This window comes from Strigops habroptila, chromosome 4, assembly GCF_004027225.2.
Source record: "Strigops habroptila isolate Jane chromosome 4, bStrHab1.2.pri, whole genome shotgun sequence".
In the NCBI taxonomy this organism is placed as follows: Eukaryota; Metazoa; Chordata; class Aves; order Psittaciformes; family Psittacidae; genus Strigops; species Strigops habroptila.
In genome coordinates this window covers 56,740,474-56,762,997 of record NC_046358.1, presented here as the reverse complement: position 1 = coordinate 56,762,997, position 22,524 = coordinate 56,740,474, and the positions used below count along the sequence as shown (strand labels likewise).

General features: G+C 35.8%; 1 protein-coding gene across 9 annotated transcripts in view; it reads left to right on the top strand.

Moving 5' to 3' along the window:
- IRAG1 (inositol 1,4,5-triphosphate receptor associated 1) overlaps positions 1 to 20,373 on the top strand; it is a 67,971-nt gene extending 47,598 nt beyond the window's left edge. For 8 of the 9 annotated variants that reach the window (XM_030483994.1, XM_030483995.1, XM_030483988.1 and 5 more), the window contains 11 exons: positions 567 to 687; positions 4,410 to 4,440; positions 5,553 to 5,693; positions 7,828 to 7,959; positions 8,734 to 8,875; positions 9,525 to 9,574; positions 10,934 to 11,041; positions 12,163 to 12,230; positions 15,191 to 15,310; positions 16,218 to 16,349; positions 17,648 to 20,373. In XM_030483994.1, the coding sequence (XP_030339854.1) occupies positions 567 to 687; positions 4,410 to 4,440; positions 5,553 to 5,693; positions 7,828 to 7,959; positions 8,734 to 8,875; positions 9,525 to 9,574; positions 10,934 to 11,041; positions 12,163 to 12,230; positions 15,191 to 15,310; positions 16,218 to 16,349; positions 17,648 to 17,888 (1,286 nt within the window). In that variant the 3' untranslated portion in view covers positions 17,889 to 20,373. Of the gene's footprint in view, positions 1 to 566; positions 688 to 4,409; positions 4,441 to 5,552; positions 5,694 to 7,827; positions 7,960 to 8,733; positions 8,876 to 9,524; positions 9,575 to 10,933; positions 11,042 to 12,162; positions 12,231 to 15,190; positions 15,547 to 16,217; positions 16,350 to 17,647 lie in introns of those variants that run through there. The other variant, XM_030483998.1, reaches the window with a different exon arrangement.
- The last annotated feature ends 2,151 nt before the right edge of the window (positions 20,374 to 22,524 follow it).

Here is a 22,524-nt window from a genome sequence, read left to right as displayed (position 1 = left end):
CCACAAAAATCTGTAGTATAGTACTAGACTTCATCTTGGCAGGTAGCATTTAAAGTCTTAGAAAATTACAGTACTCTATTAAAAAAATCTAATCTAAAATATTCCAGAAATTATGTAACTGTACTGGTAAAGCACAAATGTAAAATGTTAGGTTAGATGTTCCAGTAATGGAATTTGGGTTCCATTTGAATTCTAGGAAAAATATTAATAAAATAATTATTTTTCAGTGCATTAGAAACTGTCAGAGCACTTATTAGTTCAGTCTTTCTTCATAAAGGATGACAATTGTACTGATTACTTTTGTTGCCAGTGCTTGAAAGGAAGACAGGGATTAGAGGAGAGGTGAGTGATGTATCACCATATGCAATAAAGGAACTATCATTCTGCAAGAAGGGATGGACCTTTTCTTGTCACTTTGCTCTCAGTAGAGCTGAGGTGAAAGCCTCATTGACTTTAAAATGACACAGGCTAAAAGGTCCTATCTGGCTCTGATATACTGCCTATTAATAGTTAATGCATGACTTTTCAAATAACATAAAAAGGTTTTTATCTGAAAATGTCTTTAGGCCCTTCACCTCTCCCTTCCCCCACTGAAGAGGACGAGACAAAGAATAGCTCTGATGTCATGCCCAGCATTCCTGATGTATTGCTGCGAAAACTACGAGTGCACAAATCACTTCCGGGAAGGTAAAAGCTCATTAGAAGTAGAAGGACATCATCTGGGGGAAGGCACACTAATGGTTTCCAGTGAACACCCTTTATGGAGTTCCATTCATAGGGGATCCATATAAGTAGCGACTGAAAATGTGCAACAGAGATTTTTCAGAAATATTTGGGGAGTGCACGAACTTTCAGTAACTGGCCAACTTTTAAAATTAATTTGTAAGTTCTGCATAAAAAGTCTGAAGCCTAACTTGCATGCTACAACTACATTTTTATACAGATTTTTTCCACTGGTCTGTCCACTCCTGGTTTTCAGGATTGCTGCTGCAGATATAAATTTGTGTTGAAAATGTTACTGTTTCTTTCCCTCAGAAAAATAATCAGGTCAGATAATGCTTTTCAATGGTAAAATTTGGGCAGGGAAGAATTCTGCAGTTTTTCTGCAGGTGACAATTTTTCAGGGAATTTGAGTTTATTTTGCAAATTCCCTGATCTTTTGCTGTGCAAGACACTGACCATATTTTATTTTGTATTGCATTAGAATAAAGCTAAGCTGCTTCCATATTTCTGCATAAACCATTTTTTTGAGAGAAGTAAAAGAAACAAGCTTTTTTTTTTTTTTGTCTGTTTTTGTTTATTTATTTATTAATCATTAAAACAATTCCAAACATATTTGGCCAAAACTATTCCTAAATTCACCCATATGTTTTTATACTATAAATACCAGAGGCCTTCAATCATTTGAAGCAGTTAGTAAGTGTTCTCTGTGCAGCTGGAATAAATATATAACATTTGTTGTGAAGGAACTGTTGTATAAATGGATGTGTGAGGTGAAGAAGTTCTAAGAGACCATTGCTTCGTTGTAATCAAGTACTGAAAAGAAAAACAATTTCATAGCTAAGTACAAAATAGGTAAATGCTGAACTGGCTTTGAGGATCAGATAATACACAAATCTTCTGTTTTTCAGGTAATATTCTTTAATCAATTAGCTTAACCTATTGAATAAATACACACATTACTTCTCATTCTTAAAATAAATTTCTCAGAACATTCCCGGTAAAAGGCAAGACATGAATTTTACCATTCTGTGCTGTGTTATATGACACATGCAGATGCTCAAACTTTTTTCTAGGACTATTCCTTCTAGTAGGCTTCATCCTAGAATAACACTAAGTGATATGAATAATAATACTTTAGGCACAGAATGGTTTTCCAACACAGGGAACATACTGGGCTCCTTTCTTCTAGTCACTGCTCTACATATCGTCATCCTATACAATGAGAAAAATCTGCTGCTCAGTGATGCCAGATGCATTGATTTCTATATTTGAGTTTAATGATGCAATGAATATTACAGTAGTATTTAAATTTAAACTTAGTTTAATTAACTGTCCATCATATTTGAAAAATCATGGCAGTCAGGTGAAGGTCCTGACAATTGGAAACAAGGAAATATAACCCCCATTTTCAAGAAGGGGAAATGAAAGACCCAGGAAATTACAGACCAGACAGTTCTCACATCTGTGCCTGGCAGGATCATGGAGCAGATTTTCCTGGAAAGCATGCTACGGCACATGAAAAACAACGAGGTGGTTGGTGACTGCCAACATGGCTTCACTAAGGGGAAAGCCTGCCTGACCAATTTGGTGGTCTCCTATGATGGAACTACGGAACTGATGGATAGGGGCAGAGCAGTTAACGTTATCTACCTGGACTTGTGCAAAGCGTTCGACACTGTCCCGCACGACATCCTTGTCTCTAAACTGGAGAGACATCAATTTGATAGATGGACCACTGGGTGGATAAAGAATTGGCTGGATGCCCGCATGCAGAGAGTTGCGGTCAAGAGCTCAGTGTCCAGCTGGAGATGGGTAACGAGTGGTGTCCCTCAGGGATTGGTGTTGGGACTGATCCTGTTCAACATCTTTGTCGGCGACATGGACAGTGGATTGAGTGCACCCTCAGCAAGTTTGCTGATGACATTAAGCTGTGTGGTTTGGTTGATACACTGGAGGGAAGGGATGCCATCCGGAGGGACCTTGACATGCTTGAGAGAGGTGGGCCAATAACAACCTCATGAAGTTCAACTAAGCCAAGTGCAAGGTCCCACACCTGGCTCAGGGCAATCCTAGGCACTGCTACAGGTTGGGCAGAGAAGCGATTCAGAGCAGCCCTGAGGAGAAGGACTTGGGGGTGTTGGTCAATGAGAAACTGAACATGAGCCAGCTTCAGCATGCACTCACAGCCCAGAAAGCCAACCGTGTGCTGGTCTGCAATCAAAAGAAGCGTGACCAGGAGGTCAAAGGAGGTGTTTCTGCCCCTCTACTCTGCTCTTGTGAGACCCTACTTGGAGTACTGTGTGCAGTTCTGCTGTCCTTAACGTAAGAAGGACATGAAGGTGTCGGAGCAAGACCAGAGGAGGGCCACGAGGATGATAAGGGGGCTGGAGCACTTCCCGTATAAAGATGGGCTGAGAAAGTTGGGGCTGTTCAGCCTGGAGAAGAGAAGGCTGCGTGGAGACCTCATAGCAGCCTTCCAGTATCTGAAGGGAGTGTACAAGGAAGGGACTCTTCATCAGGGACTGTAGCAATAGGACAAGGGGTAATGGGTTTAAACTTAAACAGGGGAAGTTCAGGTTAGATATAAGGAAGAAGTTCTTTACTGTGAGGGTGGTGAGGCACTGGAACAGGTTGCCCAAAGAAGTGGTAAATGCTCCATCCCTGGCAGTGTTCAAGGCCAGGTTAGACAGAGCCTTGGGCAACATGGTGAGGCATCCGCGTCCATGGCACAGGGGTTGGAACTAGATGATCTTAAGGTCCTTTCCAAGCCTAACATTCTATGATTCTATTCTTATGATTTTATGAATTTTCTGACAGTATCATGCCTGTACAGTGCATGATAGGTATCCACTGGCATCCACTAGAATTTGTATTTACAGTTTCTGTCATTTCCTTCAGATGTTTCTCATCTCTATTCAGTTGTATAAAACTGAATAGCCTCTGAAGTTTCGGAGCAATTACAGGGAATAAGAACTTGTAAATTCAAACACTAAGGATGACTGCCTTTAAGTGAAATCTTGCAATATAATGTTGTCTATCTCATTTTAATTATTTTTTTTATACATATATATAGTATTATATGAAACTGCATTTTGGTAACTTTTTCTAGTTTTTATATAGTCAGTAATCATTCTTGGGGTGCAAAACTCGTAAAACTCAAACATAAATGTTGTCAGTGTCAGAATAATTGTTAGCTAACGTCTAACAAAATTAGCAGCCAAAACAGAATAGTTCAGTAAACAGTGAGCTGGGCTTTGAATTCTGCCCATCTGTGATTATTTGTTAATGGAAGGAAAACGGGTAAAGATAATAATCCAAAGTGTAGCATATTAAGTCACCCACAACTCCAAAAGGGTAATTTCTGTCTTGCCCTTGTACTCTCAATTTATCACAATGCAGTGCAGATGATAGCAGTATTTGTGGTGGCCAGAAACTTGGGTATGCTTTTGCCAATACTCAGGAGATACTCTGCTGTGCTTAAAAAAAAAAACCCCACACAACATGGGGTTTATCCATAACAAGTACAATTTAATTAATTAAATACTGATTTCACCAAAAGAAACCATAAAATATTTAGGGGGAGGGTGTTTTTCTTTTTTCTTTTGGTTTTGATTAAATATTAGAATAGCTCTGTTTTTAGAGACAAAAGTAATTAAAATGTGATTTTTGCTTGCTTTTATTCCTAGCTCTCCTCCACTTACTGAAAAAGAAGTTGAGGTAAGTATGTTCTTAAACTCATTATTTTAGACATACGCCTCAATTTCAAGTGGTTACTGTAAGCCTAAAGGTTGTTACCTGAGCCAGATAATGGGATTTTTATTTCCTAAAAATGTTTCTCAGAAAAAAAACATATTGAGCACAATCAAAATAACAATTCTGTGAAATATGAGCAATTGTCGGAGGCAATATAAACTGTAAAAACTTAGAGTAGGAATAAACAAAACACTCGTTTGTGCATTCTTCATAGTGAAACACAATTCATTACGGAAATTATTGTAATATACATAAAGTAGTAAAAAAAAAGAGATTAAATGAGACCAGAGATTAAATGAGACCAGAAATTAAATGAGACCAGAAATTAAATGAGTTTAATTGCATTTTTGTATTGGCCAGTAGAAGCTTTGAGGCAGTTTTTGATGACATCTTGCAATTAGTTTACATAATTTTCACTTTTTTCTTTGTAGGTTGCTCTTTAGCTTGCTGGCTTTGTTTCTTCTTTTTTTCCACATACCAGACAAGAAAAAGATCTGTATTTACATAGCTGCAATCTAATGAAACTGTTGGTGCCTTGTGCTTTGCAAAGTATTTATCCTAAGAAATAATACATCTGGTGAAGGAAGAAACAATATTTAACAGTAGAGGGCAAGAGAATAAAAATGTTAGCACTTAACCTTTTGCTGGCTTCAGTGGTAGGTGTTTATCCCTTAGGTAAAACAATGCTAATGGTGAGCTCATCCCTGGACTTCCTTTGCACAGACTATCTGTTTAAAAACCTTGGGGACCCCTGGAGGAAGTCCAGCTAGAAAACAGATCCATTGTGATTCTGATACTTCTGGTAGGCTACTTCCTTCATTGTGTCTGTCTGCTCTACTGATCTAGAAAAACATTCAGAAAAGAGGCAGCAGCGCCTGTTGAATATTTATTCATATTTTAGAAGTAGTAAAGAGAAGTGATTTTTGAAAAAAAACTAATTTAAAAAATATTTTAAATTTTCTCTTTCAATACTTGTTTAAGCACCAAAGTTTCTTAAATACATACCTTGTAAGTTGTTACAGAAAATGACATTACTGTGATGCTTATTTAAAAATGCTTTTTTTTAATCCAAACAGAATGTATTTGTACAACTTTCCTTGGCCTTTAGAAATGATAGTTATACCTTGGAATCTAGAATTAACCAAGCAGAGAGAGAGAGAAATCTTACTGAAGAGAATGCTGAGAAGGAACTGGAAAGCTTTAAAGCAGCCATTACGGTAAGAAAATAATTCTTCCATCTACAGCGTTCATAAAAGTACGCACACATTTGAAATATGTGTGGCTAGGTTTGCTTATGCCTATTGTAAATTCAGCCCCAGAACTTTGTTTTCTGCTGCCTGAGATCCTTCCCGTGATCTGCATAGCACTCTGCACAAGAGAGAGCATTTTGCCAGCGGGCCACTGTTGCTGGAAATGCATGGAGGATGTTGCCCTATGTCTAGCAGATTTCAGGAATAAATACTTTGAATTTGCTGTTAACTACTTGGAATAAGCCCGTGACAAAGCTAAGAGTGTTTGGAACCGCAGTTTGAACACTGATCCATGCTCTCCTGGGCAAGACCTTCTTTAGCACTAAATTTGAGGTGTCTAGTTAGGGGAGATAATGAAATGACCTGAAGCCTAAGTCCTGAGAATTGTGGCTTGAAAGACCTCTTAACTGCAGATAATAGAAGGCGATACAGGAAAGGAGACAGCAAGAATTACTTAAGGAATACATGCAACCTCAGGATCAGGTTACGGGCCTTATTACGCTTTAATTCCAGCTGTCCCTGATGTTCTTTTATCAGCAATAGTTTTCAGTCCTTCTTGCCAGCTTTCTCTGGATTTTCTAACTGAAATGACAAATATGTTTTTGAGATGTGTCAATTTATGTGCTGCACACGTTTTTGTGCAAATAGGAAGGGATGCTTAGATACCATGATGGTAAATGAAATACCTGTAGACCCAATTTGCATATTACAAGGAGGTGCTGCCATACTTTTGAGAAATAGGAGAACATGATTCTCCCATTTTCTTTCTCAAGAACATCATCAGGTAAGAAAGGATGTAATTAAAAAAAGATTGTAATATTTACATCTTTTCATCTGGAAAATAATTACATTTTTTCAAAAAATATTTATATCTTTTCAAATCTGCATTTCCAGATTATTGTTCGGGGGGGGGGGGTGTTGGAATTTTAATGTTTGCTGCTCTTCACTCTGTTCTCTGGTTAGAGAGCAAGCAGAAACAACCTACTAAATCAGGGGTTTCAGACTGAAAAAAGTCTGTTAGACTTGATGTGTATATCTCTTAAGAATCCCTAATTAGGCACCAAGATCACGTTGCCAGCATGCGACAGATATGATTAGCTTTTTCCTCCTTTGTGCAGTTCACACGCTACAGTCTGGCTTTTACAAGCTTTTTTACATAGTTTATAAGAAAGTAGAAACTGCCATTCATATGAAAGCTTTTGTTCTATACAATGGAATAAACTAACAAGCAATTAAATTAAGTGGTGGCTTCTGTATAATCTGTATAATATTAGACCTAGACTTGTTCCAATCTCAGTACAAGGTTATCTTCATTTCTGTAGAACAGGCATGTTATATGGCTCAATGACAGTGTTTCAAGTCTTTATGATTTTTTTTAATCAGTCTTAGGATAATTGATGTTTTATTAAAAAACCCAACTTCAAGAGAAAGCCGATTTACACAAACTTCAGATTTGTTCGAGAAAACAAGCAAGTTACAGTTGCCAAGAAAAACCTGAAAACTTGAAATTTTGTGCATGTTTTTCTCAAACAGATTCCTTTATGCCTTCATGGGTCTTACAGTTGCCATTTGATTTACAGGCCATATTATTTTTTATTACTCTCTTACATTTGAAATTTTTGAGACTATAATTTCTTATTTTCTAAATAAGTGAAGTATCATGGAACTGAGAGAACATGAATGGCCGCTTTAACACCTTGGGTTATTAACACCTTGAGCGAATTAAAATGTTCTTTGTGTTTTGGCAATCATTTGTAATTAATAATTCAAATAACCTTGGCATTTGTAAAGTTCACAGGTAGCCAGGCATGATTCATCATTAATTTCAAAAGGAAAAGTATTGCAAATGTGTTTAGCCCTCTTTAACTCCTTGAAAGGTCTGCCTGCAGCATGCAGCGAAGCTGTGTTCTGTGTTCTGGCACAGAGTAGCAGCACTATCTAGGTTATCTATGGTAATAGTGATGGAACTCCTCTGGGACTAATTTGTAGTCCATGTGTAGTTCTGCCTAGACACCTCTACCCTGCTTCTGTGGCTCAGGCTACTTCATCTGAACTAAAAGTGGTAAGATATGATGATAAAGCTTCTGTGTTTTCACTTCAGTCTTCAGCTCACTTATGGCATCATTATGAACACAGAGAAGCTTACCAGAAGCTATTGGAGGATATTGCTGTTCTGCGGCGTTTAGCTGCTAGATTATCTAGTCGTGCTGAGATGGTTGGAGCTGTTCGCCAGGTAAGAACACCCTGGTGTCTAACACATACCCTGGCTGCATGTGTTCACTCTTTCTCTTTTTCAGTCATAGCTGGAGGTTATATTAGCTTTTTGAATTTTATTTGCCATTTTCAAAGATGAAAGACATTTATTATAATGTCAGAGAAGACACCATTTCAGTCTGGAAATAGAATTCAAAAAGAAGATTGCCCATGAAGCTATTTAACATGTGTGCAATAGGAGCATATATATTATTCAGAACTATAGCTGCATCACAAGAAACTTATTTAACATCAGTGCAGCATGAATAAGAAAACTTTTCTGGGTCAAAAAGCTCATCTAGTTCAGTCACCTGCCTTTGGCAATAACTTAGGCAGCTATAGTAAGAACAGAGCAAGTATAAATGAGAACACAGCAATATCCTCCCAGATTCCAGACTCTTGCCTGTGCCCTCGGAAGAAACTAGACTGATGCCAGTGACTAAGGCCTTTGAGGGTTTGAAAACAAATGTACCTATACAACGTAACTAATAAGATAGGCACACAGACAGAATGTAGAAATATAGGACAAAACAAATTATAATATTCTGTGGATATATATGAACGCACGTACATTTGTGTTTAATTAGCTTCAGAATTTTCAGACATGGAGGTACCATATATTTCTTTAAGAAATACCAAATATTTCTTTAACAGCTATTCCAGATTTAGCCCTGACAGGGAGCATGCACAGAGGCAAATAATTTGTTTGAGAAGTGTAGAGGTTATCTGAGTATTCCCCTCTTTTCTTCCTTAGGAGAAGCGTATGTCAAAGGCAACTGAAGTAATGATGCAGTATGTGGAAAATCTGAAAAGAACATATGAAAAAGATCATGCTGAACTAATGGAGTTCAAGAAGCTTGCCAATCAGAATTCTAGCAGAAGCTATGGGGCATCTGGTAAAAAAAATTAAACATTTAAGGGTTTGTCTCGCCTCTATACAGAAAAGTGTTGCTGCTATTAATGTAAAAAAGTGAAGTATTGTGAAACCTGTTCATGAAGTTCTGATCTACAGGAGTAGATTTCAAAAAGTTATAGATGTAACTACTAAAATATTTCATAAAAACCATACTTCACGCTATAGTACAGTAATTGAAAATCCCTATCACTTAGCAAATTCTGATGCAATCCAATGACATTTTTGTTGGCCTCTTGTACATACATGTAGCTTGCACAGTTTTAACGCAACTGTCTCTAGATGAGGGATGATGGCAGAATTTCATTATTAAAAAGTTTTTTTCTTTTTCTAACAGTTTCTTTCCTAGTTTGCTGGAAACTGAAATATGAGTATTTTCTTTTACAAGAAGTTGTATATGGAGGCAAAACATAGGAAAGATAGTAATGGTTCATTTTTCTGCAATTATTTCAAATTTCTTGTGCAGATGTAATTGAGACCAGAACTGAATGACAGATAAATATGCAGTCAGTACAGACCTTGTATACGTATACTACATCAGAGTTTGAAATACAAGCAAGGGCTTTATGATTATTATTTATATAGATACCCATATAGTGTAAGACTGTTCTTTATCTACTGTTTTTTTGCAGAAGATGGAGTACCTCGTTCATCTAGATCCATGTCTCTTACAGTTGGAAAGGTATTTCTATAATATTAAGAAAATGCATTTTATGTAGTGAAATTTCTTTGTCTACATACACTTACTTTCATAGGCTGTGTTCAAAACATAGCACTGGTAAACATTCAATATTGTTCATGCAAGTGCTTAGTAATTTTGGATACATGATTAAGTATGACTTTAATCATACTTTAATCAAGTGCAATAATGATAATGGTTGCTGTGGAACCATAAATAATAAAGGGACCTATTTATTTAAGAATAATTGTATTCCAGGCCACATACCTGTGCAGAGAATGGCATAGGTCCTGTGCTTTATTCTAGTTCCTCAGTGAAGAAGGTGAACACAAAACTTACTAAGTGATTTGGGATTCCACGATCATACCCCAAAACACTAGGATGGACTGCCTAACATGGCTGCAGGCTCCCCAGTATAGTTTTTCAGGAGCACATTGGATAAACCTCTGTCATTAATGAACAGGCATATTGGTTTTGTCTAGAACTGGGATCGTGAAGTAGGTAACTCCTTCTATATATTTACTAAGTCTGTGTTTAACTCCTTTCCTGTAAAGATATCTAGAGCAGAATCTTAAAGCGTTTGGATATGCAATAACACAAAGTCGTTAGATGCTGTAAGTACTTGGATTTTTTTACTCGGTTGGAAACATAGATTTTACTAGGCGTACACCATTGGATGGAACAATTGCCTATTTACCTAATGACAGCAAAAACTTATATGATCTGTACTTCAGCTAGAATATATTGTGTACAGCTAGCGCGTGTTTATCATATAAAGAATTTCCATGGTCTTTGGGAAATGTAAGCAATGTTGCATGATGCTAGATAGACAACGAACAACTCAAGGGTGGGGGAGAAGGCTCTGTTCTTTTGCAGAGGGAACGGATGTTATAATTTGTAGGTTTAGAAATAATTGTGGGTACAGCATATCATAATGGGTACATAACAAGACAATAGTTTCATGTGTAACCATTATTATCTGGTCATTGCGACACTGGCACTTTTTCCCATATTATTATACTTCTGGTTTAACCATGATAATAGCCTCTAATAAGAACTGACAATATCAACTCAGAACGTATCTGTTGTATGACTTAGACTGGGCCTTCAGTGTGGAAGGAAAAGAGTAGCATCCCTGTACAACACCTCATTTCACACTAAGCACTTGCCGTACCAGTCAGTACTAGAGGAAGTTTTGAGGAAAACTACAGCTGTTACAGCCATTTATCTTAGTTTTGCTTCTAACTCTCCTTTCCCCAACGCACATTAACCTACCTCTTTGCCACCCCTGTTAACTTGTGGAATTGTTCTTCAGTCTATCTTGTTTTATGATTAAAAAAAAAAATAAATTGTTTCTCACAGAATATGCCTCGGAGGAGAGTCAGTGTTGCTGTTGTTCCTAAATTTAACTCCTTAAACATTCCTGGTCAGTCACCAACAGCTTCACCTTTACCTTCAGTGCCATCCCAGGTAAGTAAACCCTATTTTAAAGATACTGCTTTTTGTTTAAACCACTTTTGCATAGGACAAAGTCATAGTTACTAAAAAAAAAAAAAAAAAGTAAGCCCTTTCATTGGTTTAACTTGTTTTGACTCCATCCTCGTGAAGGGGATGGACAAAGATAATTCCTATTATGTAGGGAACATATGCCTTTGGAAACTACCTCCATAAATAATCCCTTTGGACATAGAGCCAAATAAGACCAGCTGGTGATTCAGAAGCGTTAGACATAAGTTGAGGCAATTTGCCTTTTAATCTGTAGTAACATACTGGAGAGGAGTAGTAAATATAGTTATCTGCTGTATGAGAGAGGTTTTAACTAGAAAGCATAGAAGATGGTTGAACTGCTTCTCTTCATTGCCAAAAAGTCCACTAAACAGAAAAACATGTAATTAATGCACAGAAATACATGTGGTACAAATTTAGATGTTCTGTGATGGAACTATAGTGGAACTATCAGCCTCTGTCTTGATTTTTTGTTTATAAAATTTTAATAAATTAATTTCTAGATAAATACTTTGATGGAAAACTCCAAGGCATACTAACTGTTCAGAGATGAGCTATGATAGCGCATCAGAAAAAAAAATTTCTGTTTAAAATGTAGGGCTATTAAATGAGGAGTTTTGTGGAGAAGCTAAATCCATCGTGGTTTTAAGTTTTAAGGAAACAATCTGTTTGTGCTATTTAGGTATTATGTACTCAGGTTCATTTGTTTCAGAAATGAAGTGTGCTTGTTTACCATGATTTATTATGATTTAGTTTTGTTTAAAATTTTCCATTGAAAACTCAGCTAGCAAATTAATGTTCCTAGGACAATATGGAGAGAAGCAAATAGAGTAATTTTACTGTTATCAAATATATGACGAAAGACTTTTCTTGGGAAAAATAAACAAGATGGAAAGGAATGTCACAGAAAATTCTTTATAGCGTGCAAGTCTACTCTTTACTCACATTAGTGGGAGTAATTTAGAAGCTCCATATTAAGAGCTCTTGCCCTTGGGTGTGGGAAGAAAACCTAAGCAGCACATTGTCATTTTATTGAAGACTCATTTGAAATTAATGTAACATTTATTGCTGTTTTTCACTTACAGTCTGAATCACCTAGTAACGGAAGAAGCAATCTAACGTCTACTCCTGTTCTGCCAGCACTTTTAGAAAAGTGAGTTTTGTCTAAGTCATCTCATTAAATCCTAGTATGAAATTAAAATGATATAATTTCTATCTTTCTGAATAGAAGTTATACCAAGGTACTGAAATCAGCAACACAATATTGGTTTAGTTTGATTCATGGTCTGGTAAATGTGTTTTACTATGTCACCGTCATATTGTTCTTTTCATGTTCAAAGAGTTTACAGGCAGTACCTCAGAACTATACTGAGCTTGCTATGATCATTAAAACTTATCAAGTAAAAAATGCAGCAGAAGATCATGCATTTACACTTTCGAGTAGGCCTGTCTTCAGAACTTGACAAATTAAGAATATGACATAAAATGCATGTGGCTGGATTGTGGGGTTTTGGGTTTTTTTAAAATATATTTCCTGGAACAAATTAATGCTGTACCTATAGTTGGCCATCACCAATCCTGAGTATGAATATTCATTAACTTGACTATCCCAGTAATAGAAGTTTGTGTTCTGCCCTTGCCTTTTCAACATGTTCTAGCTGGTAAGAATCGTATTCTGAAATACTATGCTATCCAGTGTCATGTAGGTTTTTAAATTTACATGAATAAACATAATATACAAAATTCAACAGTACAATTTATCATAATATTAGATCATCAAAATACTGCAGAAGTCAAAACAATTATTATTGACTAGGAATTCTTTTTTAGTATAAAATAAACATTCAGCTAAATTAAAGCATTAGGTTTGAGATTTTAGTTTTAACATCCTGAGACTTTAGTTATAACAGGCAGAGATGTTTGCATTTTAAAATTAAAAAATAGAGATACAAAAGAGGGGATTTTTTTTTAGCCTGGTAACAAGCAAATGCCTCTATATGTATATATTTTCTAGTACTTATAAATTGCAAAAATATTTTTCATTAAAACAGTTGCCATTTTGACTCTATATCACTTACCACTAGTGTAGATGTCCAGACTAGATTAAGGTGTGCTGTAGTTATCCATTTTCCATAATAGTTCCAAGAGTCATTCCATGGGTTTAAATAGTACTACTTTCAGAGCAAAATAACAGTTACATGAACAAAGCAAGCAGATAATTGCTCTGCCAGAAAGCACACACATATACACATTTCTGGAAAGAACTTTCAACTTCTTCCAGCTGAAATTCATGTAGACCTGTAATTTAATTTTACACAAGTTATTGAAATATAAAGCCCCTGCAGTAGTAGAATAAAAAGGTGGGCAATAGAAAAACATGTGAGACTGGGATGAGAACAGGAAGGCACACCTAAGCTGTTCTACAAGGTCTTTGTAAACAGTTACTGTTATGGAGACAGGTACTGTTGCATTTGCAAACCCGTGTATGTACAATCCGCCTAGAAAGCAACAAAAAAAAAATTGTCAGGCACTTTTCCAAATATTTATCTCTTTCAGGAAATATTGCACATTCTAAGGAAGTTGCTTGCTGACATTTCAGAAGTAAAACTTACGAAAACATCACACTGATTTTTGTTGTTGTTGTTACTACTACTACTACTTTGGTTGTTTAGACTGTTTACAATATCACAATAAAATATCTGCAATACTAATTTAAATTAAAGTTTGTTAGGATGCTTTAAATATGCAAATTAAAAGCTTTAAAATATTTAGATCTCACATCAGTACAGAATATTGAATTTCACATATTTTAGATTAGTGCTGAGGCAGGACAAAATTTATCTTATGTCTTTATTTTATCTCTGTGCTTTACTAAGAATGAAAATATGTAACAGTTGGAAAAACAAAACCAGTGAACTATGGCACTAATTGTTAGAAATCAACAGAACTCTGTGAGATTTAGACCATCTTTGAAACTGTATAGAAATTCTGAAAAACAAAACAAACCAACCAACCAAACAACAAAAAAACCACCACACCAAAACCAATACTCCCCCAAAAACCAAAAAAACTTACCAATATCTCTTCCTGGATCTTAAGAAAACAAATCATGTTATCAAGTAATAGAACTTTAAATTCAAGTTTGGCATAAGTTTGTATGCATGAGCCAGCTGCTATAGTAGTGTAAAATTACATAGTTCATCAGAGTTTTGTATATTTAAGCAGTTCAAGCTTATACTCAAGATTTGTTTAAAGTCCAAGTGAAAATAACGTGAATATGACTTCTTGAGAGAAAATCAATTGCCCACAGATAGTGTCAGTCAGGATGTATTATTCTGCCATTGATTTTAGTGCCAGAAAAATAAAGCCTACAAAAAGGGTTAGATTCTAGAAGTTGAAATGGGATCCACTGTTGAGCTTATTAAACACTGACTTCAATAGATTTGCTAAGTCATGTCTGAATCACTTACTTAAACTCTTTGTCCCAGCCTTAAATAAATAAGGACAGGTGAGCATTGCAGAGAGAAAGTAATATCCAATGGCTTATCTTCAGGCTAAATTCTCATGGCTTTCACTTAGGAAAAGTTTCTGTGACAAATGCTCGCATGTGTTTGTATTTTTTTAACCTGTACATCGGTTCAGTGTCTAAAGTCAGCAGAGGGGAGTACCTAAAAGGCACATAAGAAAAATGCTTTGTTAAATTAGTATTTGGTATTATTTCTATTATTTTCTTCTGAAAATAATAGGCTACAATTTCTAAGATGATTTTTATAAAGTTGAGGGAAATGTTTTCAAGAATAGCAAATAAATGCCATGGATAAGCCAGGAAACAAATGCTCTTGTCTTTTTTTAAAGAAGAAACAAAATGCAAGTTCTAATATGTTAGAAACATATTAATTACTGTTCTTAAATTACAACATTTTGAAACTAAAATATTGCTTAGTGTTTAATTTTTCTTGTTTGAAAGGCATTTCATTTCTCCAATGTACATTAAAGAAGAAAAATCACAAGTCACAAAATCATGTGTGTTTGTTCTTGGTTGGTAGTATACTACAAATAAAATATATTTCACTGGTGTTATTTACTATGTGACTGTTTCTTTTGTCTTGGCAGTGGAAAGAGTAATGGAGAGCCTGACTGTGAAACCTCTACTTCTGTGCTGACACAGAGTGGGTTGGAAGAGATCAATCCTGAAACTAAAGCCAAGATAGAAGAGGAAGCATATAACAAAGGGTGTGAATATTTTATGTGCACTAAATCTGTAAATATGTGCTATGAGATTATAATGTAATTTTAAATGCAAAATGGGTGGCAATAAATGTGAGCTCCTAGAATATAGTCATAATTGAAGAAACGTGGGAAATAACGCAAGTGAACTTCACTCACTGCATTTGCATAGTAGCAGTTCACTTTCATCCATTATTAATGTTAGCCAGACTGTGGGAGGGCAGTTATATCAGAGATTCTGAATTGGGTGGGTGTTCTTTTGTCAGTAGTGTTCAGCTTCATGATAGCATAATCCAAAACAACTTTCTAAAATGTTTATTCTGAAAAGTTTACATGGAAATCAGTAAAGAGTAAGTATCAACCCTTAGAGTAAATCTGTGTTGTCTGAGTCACGGAGTGCTTTACACATCATGTTTTGGGGCACAAAAAGCTGTTTTACACAGCTTTGGCATCTGTTTCTGAATGTCAAGCAAAGAACTTTGTAATACGTGAGGAGTAAGATAAAAATTTTGATCATCTGCAGAATCCAACAAGCCATCTATCTTTAGCATTGATTTCCATTTATTCTGCAGGAAACAAAACTATCTAGAGGGTGTTCAAAATTATTGTAAAATAATACAGAAATACTTACCAACTCCTTTACAAAACAGAGAAGTTGAGCTCTGCTGAGGACTATAAGCTCTTTCTTTTTCAAGATGACAAGTTTGGTAACAGAGGTAATTCTCTGTTAAGGAAGGGTGGCTGTCTGCGTGACATACTTATGTTCTTCAGCTAATTTTTACTCTTGCCCAAGTGCTGCAAGACTGCTAGTTGTGTTTTACGGCAAGTGACAAAACATGAAGATAATTTTTCATTACATAAGAACAGGCTTATACAGTGTGCTAGACTAAGAAAAATATTCCGTGTGTTAAAGTTATCAGGAAGGCTTGAAGAAAACCAAAGAACTTCAGGAACTGAAGGAAGAAGATGAAGAGACACCAAAAGAAAGTCCTGATGAACATGAAGAAAGTGAAAATGAACATGAAATAAAAACCCTGAAAAGCAGGTAAAACAGTGGTGTAATATGTCCATGCAAGAGAGGCCACTTTTTTTTATTTGTGGCACCCAATGAAGTGTTTTGTACTATTATCTTAACATGCTTTCTTCCGGTGTAGAGAACTATACTTGAAATAACAGTGTTTTCACAGTAATGCATATTCTGAGATAAATAACATAGTTGCAAAATGCAAAACTTTTGATATTTCAGCTAAAATTGTGTTGACATCAATATGCTTCACCTTGATGGGGTTTGGTTTTGATTTGAAGTAAAAAATATTCCACAAAATTTCTTTAGATGCCAGAATGTATCCTCAGTAGGCATGTGTAGTCTCACAAAAGTTGTAATTCAGGAATCTGATGCCTGTATTTGTGCCATATGTCATTCCCAAAGGGTCTTCACAGATTAGTCTTTCAGTATATCTACAAGGTGAATACAGATTAAGACAAGCTCCTCAGCTATGTTGGGCTTGCTTTGGCTTGGACAGGCAGGTGCTTGCTCCCTCTGCAAGCTGTGTAGATGCAGCACAACAGTATTATGCTGGAGTTCCTGCCTTTCAGCAATGACATTCATTGCATTCATCTGTACCCAATGTTCTCTATCTGAATCATCTGCTTGTTGTCTTACCTGAAGCAATTGATGCCTAACTAGAAAACTTTTCCGAAATTTTCAGCTTTTCTTACAGTTAATTATTGAGTTTCCTCAGTGGTTCTACCACCCATTTCAATACACCTGCCATGTCCTTCATTTTAAAAGCAATGAGACTTTTGCATTAGAGAGGCATTGCATGCTAGCCAAAGCAAGTAATATGTCCAATCCCAGGCTAAGGTAGAGATCCATACCTGATCCAGAAGAATTAATTTCCATTCCATAACCATTACGGTTATAAACATCTGTTAATTTGAGATTTCAGCCATGTTCAGAAAGGTGGCCATCTCAGTAGTCAAGAAACTCTTAGGAAGAAATGTTTACAACATGTTCTAATGTTGAGTTTAGTTGAGCAAGCTATGAACAGTGCAGAATTTTACATCATATCAAGCTCTGAGATTTGCCAGCTGACAGGTGGGAGAAATAGAAATCAAGTTTATGGTCTTCAGCTGTCTTGCAAATATCACCATATCTGAGTGTACAGCTCTTCTTAAAAGAACTTAATAGTCTGATTCTTCTTTGACAAGGTGTTTGTATTTGGAAGAAAAGTGGTGCATCATACATCTATCCATACATCTACGAAACTTCTTGAACTGAAAAGCTTAAGATAATAAATTTGCATATGATTAATATGTAACAGTTTTCTTTTCATTTTACAGCAGACTTGAAGTCATCATTAATTATTTACATATACTGTACCCCAAACTGTCTAAACACTGGAATGTGGTATGGCTGATAGTGGCTGCAATAATAATTTTTGCTGTGGTGTTGGGAATCTACCATTCATACAACTCCTGTGATGAAAAATCAGAGGGACCTGAAGGGAAGGCTAGCTGTTCTGCTGCCCATCAATATTCCTGGTGGAACTCAGGATTTCAACAAGAGCAACGCACTGAATAATAAAGGAACAACCACGTACTTATGGTACTTGAGCAAGTATGCATATTAGAACACTGTTGTTAGAGGTAGTGCTTAGTCATCCTTATAGCTGTTAAATGTGGTCTGTTAGACAAGAGAGTTACTCCATACCATCAAGTTTGGGGATACAGTGTGAACATACCTTACCAAAATGACAATCTGATAAATAATCGTATCTGTCCTTTTGTTGTAAATGACTGATACAAATAAAGGAATACTGAATCATGATAAGGTTGTGGCAATGATCAGCCATCAGCAAGACATTTAAAAGAATGGTTTGCACAGGACAGTGACATCTCTGCTATGATTTTGAAGAAAATCATAAAACCTCCATTTGCAGTTAGTGCTTTGCATTTCCCGAATTTATTAGTGATTGTTGAAGTACTAATGGCATTTAAGTCCTTTAAGTTTCAAGAGTTTAATCAGCTTCCTTATTCATGATTATTGGGCAGGTAGAAATAGAAGCTCTTTTATGGGAGGTTATGGTTGTATTATCAGACTAAATGCCTTGCTGATAAAGTTATTTTATAAGAGGAATTATCTGTATAATTATTTAAATGGAAAACTAAGTACATGCATAAATGTGTTTTATGATATACTTTAAGAATGGGACCACCACTTTTTTTTAAAATGGGATACACAACAAAATGTGTCTAGGTGGCACAGCTGATACTGTCAAATCAATATATGAAAGGGCTGAGACCAAAATGCATGTCACTAAAGGTATACCATATGTACCTGCTGAACATTGGTCACTTCTGATTGAAGATGAACTATGTTTGTCTTTCCATAACTGTATGCTTGAATGTAACCACAATATCAAAATCAGTTTGATACCTGATTGCACTTGTGTCTTGCATTCTTCTGCCATTTTCTGACTAATTAAGAAGTCTGTTTACAACTGAAGGATAAGTGTGTTATGAAGTACTGTTATTTCAGTTCAGATGCAGTTAGTATTGTCTGTTGGTGTAAACACTGAACCTCAAGTTATCAAAGAAAACAGGTTTCTAACTCAGAAATTTAACTCACATATCTGGCACTAGTAACAAATATCCTGCTGATGAATTTCATTCTTTATATCTTTAGCCATATTTATTAAGAGACATTTATATGGAGAAAGAAAAGAAAAATTAGTAAGAAGTTAAAAAAAAAAGCAAAGCAGCCACCACCACTTTTTTTTTTTTTTTTTTTTTGGGGGTGGGGAAGGGTGAGCTCTATAAGCAGTTGGGAGGTTTGTTTTTTATTTTAAAGTACATATTGTTGAGGAGTGTGCTTAAGAAAGTTCAAAAAGGATAATGGGCAAGTGTCATTTGGTCTAAAACTATAATTGGTAAAGAATAAGAAGAAGGTTTCTTGTAAATTACTTGGTATCTGTTTGGTTCAGTTAGAATACCTGACTATGAAGAACTACTGTGACATTTCACATACTTTCAGTATTTAAAGAAACTTGTCAGTTGCTCTTTGAATACTTCTTTATTAAAATCAGCTTCTTTAACTTGATAGTCTTTACAAATAGCATTGATAGTAAGGCAATAAAAATTGAACGTAAATAGTCCTGAAGATTCAGAGTCCCCTGTGCCAAAAATTATGGCACAAATTTGATTATGTGATTGTGGAAATGTTGGACGGTAATGAGTAAAAATAATTAACAGTGCCTATAATTAAATTAATTTGCTCTGATTTACATCTCCATTGATGTGGGTCCAACACATTATTGTAAGGAAATTTAGAAAGTTATTGATATCAACAGGACACTTGAACTGCTTCATGTTAAGCGTGGGCTAAGGGTTTTTTGGTCAGTGGGTGAATAAGGTCTCCATCCTGTCTTGAAATTCAGCACACTGACTTTTTGTGGACTTAATGCACAAGGGCAGATTTCTGTAAGTAGTTGTACTGATTTGAACTGAACTACTTGCATGTCTAAGGCAAGTATAATTTATCCACAGTTTTTAGTTATTGTGGGGAATGCACTGAAAAAGTCAAGGGATTTTAATAGGGATGAAAAGATGAAGATAAGGTTTATTTAAAAAAAAAAAAGTTGTTCTTTTTATAACTACTTTGAGCAAACTGTCCACTAGTAATAATGAACCACAATGACTAACAGCACATTAAATACTTTTGCTTATATTTTTCAGTTAGTTAATGAAGACACCTTTTTTAATAAGAAACTAGACTGAGCTCAAAAACTATTCTAAATGTAATTTTATCTGTTGGATATTAGTTTGCTTTATCTGGAAAAAAAACCCCAATCTCTTCTGTGTTGAAAGATCACATCAGATAACAAGAAATAGATCTATTATTTATGCTGTTAACACTGAAATAGTTTTCTTGAGGTGCAATATTTATTTTTCTGCTTTAACAAGACACGTTTATTGTTCTTCCTGCACAGCACAGATGTTTCTAGTAAAAGGAATTTTAAAAGGGCACTATTTTTGTGTATCATATTTAAATTTGTAATATTGTAAGATTTTGCACAAGTGTGCTGGTATTGTACTGTATAGTATCACATACTTGAGTTTTGAAATAAAAGTATGGTTTCAAAGTCCTCAATGATGCTACTTTAAGGATTTGGTTTTTACATTTGCTCTATCTGAATATTAATGGCTATGTTCTTATAAAATACATACTGCCTTGTCTATACTGCATAGTGTAGTGCCACGTTACACATACAAAGGTCTTGTTCTTAGTCTTTCAGTTCTTCAGGACGATTATGTAGATGAAGCAAGCAAACTCCTGTTTCAATAGAGAAAGTGTCTGTAAGCAGGGTCATCCTTGTCAGACCCTAGAAAGATGAGAGAGGAAACTGAAATATCCTGGGGAGAGATTAACTCCTGCTTATGAGGGACGCTGCCTGTCACTGAGGAGGTTGAACATGGAAAGCCACAAGGGAAATCTGTATCCAAAGGAGGCTGAGTGAAAGGTTAGGATTCTTTGTTTTGTCTTCCTGTAGGCTTGAGAGGTCTGGGGAGCCTGGGCTTTGTGGGGAGCTGAACTGCCATACCAGAGGGAAGGAGACAATGCTCTATTTCCAGAAAGAACAGAAATGTCACTTCTGAATCTCTATGGTCTGTGTCAGGGAGAAAAACTCTGGGACAGTGACCACCTTGAAAAGAATTACTGTTACCAGGAAAACACCCTGATACTTGTATTTCCACATAAACATTTCTGTGTTTGCTTCCTCTCCTTTTGTTCAGGCTTCAAAGTTCCTTTAGAAATTACTGTAGAGAACAGTAAGGTCTGTTCTCCCATATCAAAACTTTTCTGTTTAGCAACCCCCATCAGCGTTTTAAAACATGCTGGCATGAGATGCTGGGAATTTTCATTATGGGTTACTCTAAGTATTTAGGTCAAATGCAGCCTTATACTGAATGTTTAATTATCTTTTTTCACCATTCAAGTTATGATGAAGACCTACAAACAGGTTAAAGACCTTTTGTACTGTTACAGTCCAGGTAACTGATTCTTCCACACAGTTTTGGAACAGCGGAAATATAAAAAAGAAGAAACTGACACAAAAAAAGAAAAAAAAGTTTATTTTAGTACCACTTCATCGTTCTAAAATTCTTTTCTCCCTCTCCTAATCTGTAGTTTGCTCTTACAAATCCACAGGAAGGAGCTTATATTTTTGTTTGGTATTACAAAGGTGTTTATCTCATTTTTGCAGCTAAAAAGCCTACTAAACATCAATAGCATGGACAGAATTTGACTAAAGGAACTTTGTGACAGTGAGGATAATAGGCAAAAAGTGTTAAAACTTGGTAGGACTCAGCTTTTGATTTCATGGTAGGAAATACTTAGCAGTTCAAGGTAAGCATGGAGACGGTAAGATTTTGTTTAATGTTCTCAATGTTTTACAGACACCATCTAGTAGTCTATGAAAGCCACAGAATAACTATTAGTTTCTGCTCCTATTTGTAAATGCAAGTGAATCCACTCGGAACTTGCTTCAATGAGAGTAAGTCTGATTACAGTATTTCAGATTGCCATCACTTTGTAGAGGCAGGTAAGTATAACACAATAAAGGAGTGACTAGAAATTGGAGCAAGAAATTTGTCTTAAGACCTCAAAGAGCTTTATCACCATTCAGTTACAAACTGCAGCCCAAACACAACCCAATTTTCATTTATTATTGCTTAAAGAGACATCATTTCATTAACCCACAGCATCCTCCAATGGGCCCTGTAGATGCCTGTCTAGGTTATTAGTATACCCATAACCATGTTATATGCTGCTGTAAGAGATTGGGTCTGTGCCCATATAAAACTAATACTATCTTAATACAGGAAGCAGGAACTTTCTACAATGCAAACCACAGTTTAAAGAGGTAGCTACTGTTACACTTGTGTTTACAGGACCTTGAAAACAGTCTGGGGATATCATACACCTAGAAGTTTACTGAATCACAAACTGAACATGATGTAACAAAATCATTCTGTTGCAAAAAAAAGGCTCACACCATTCTGAACTGTATAAGCAAGAAAAGTAATTTATTAATCAGTACTTAGCATTGGCAAGGCCTCAGCTAGAGAGAAAGAGTGAGCAAGCTGGGGTTTCTTAGCTGAAAGAAAAGTGGGAGCAGAGGCGTAACTATTTAAAAATATACGATTGTTATGAAAAG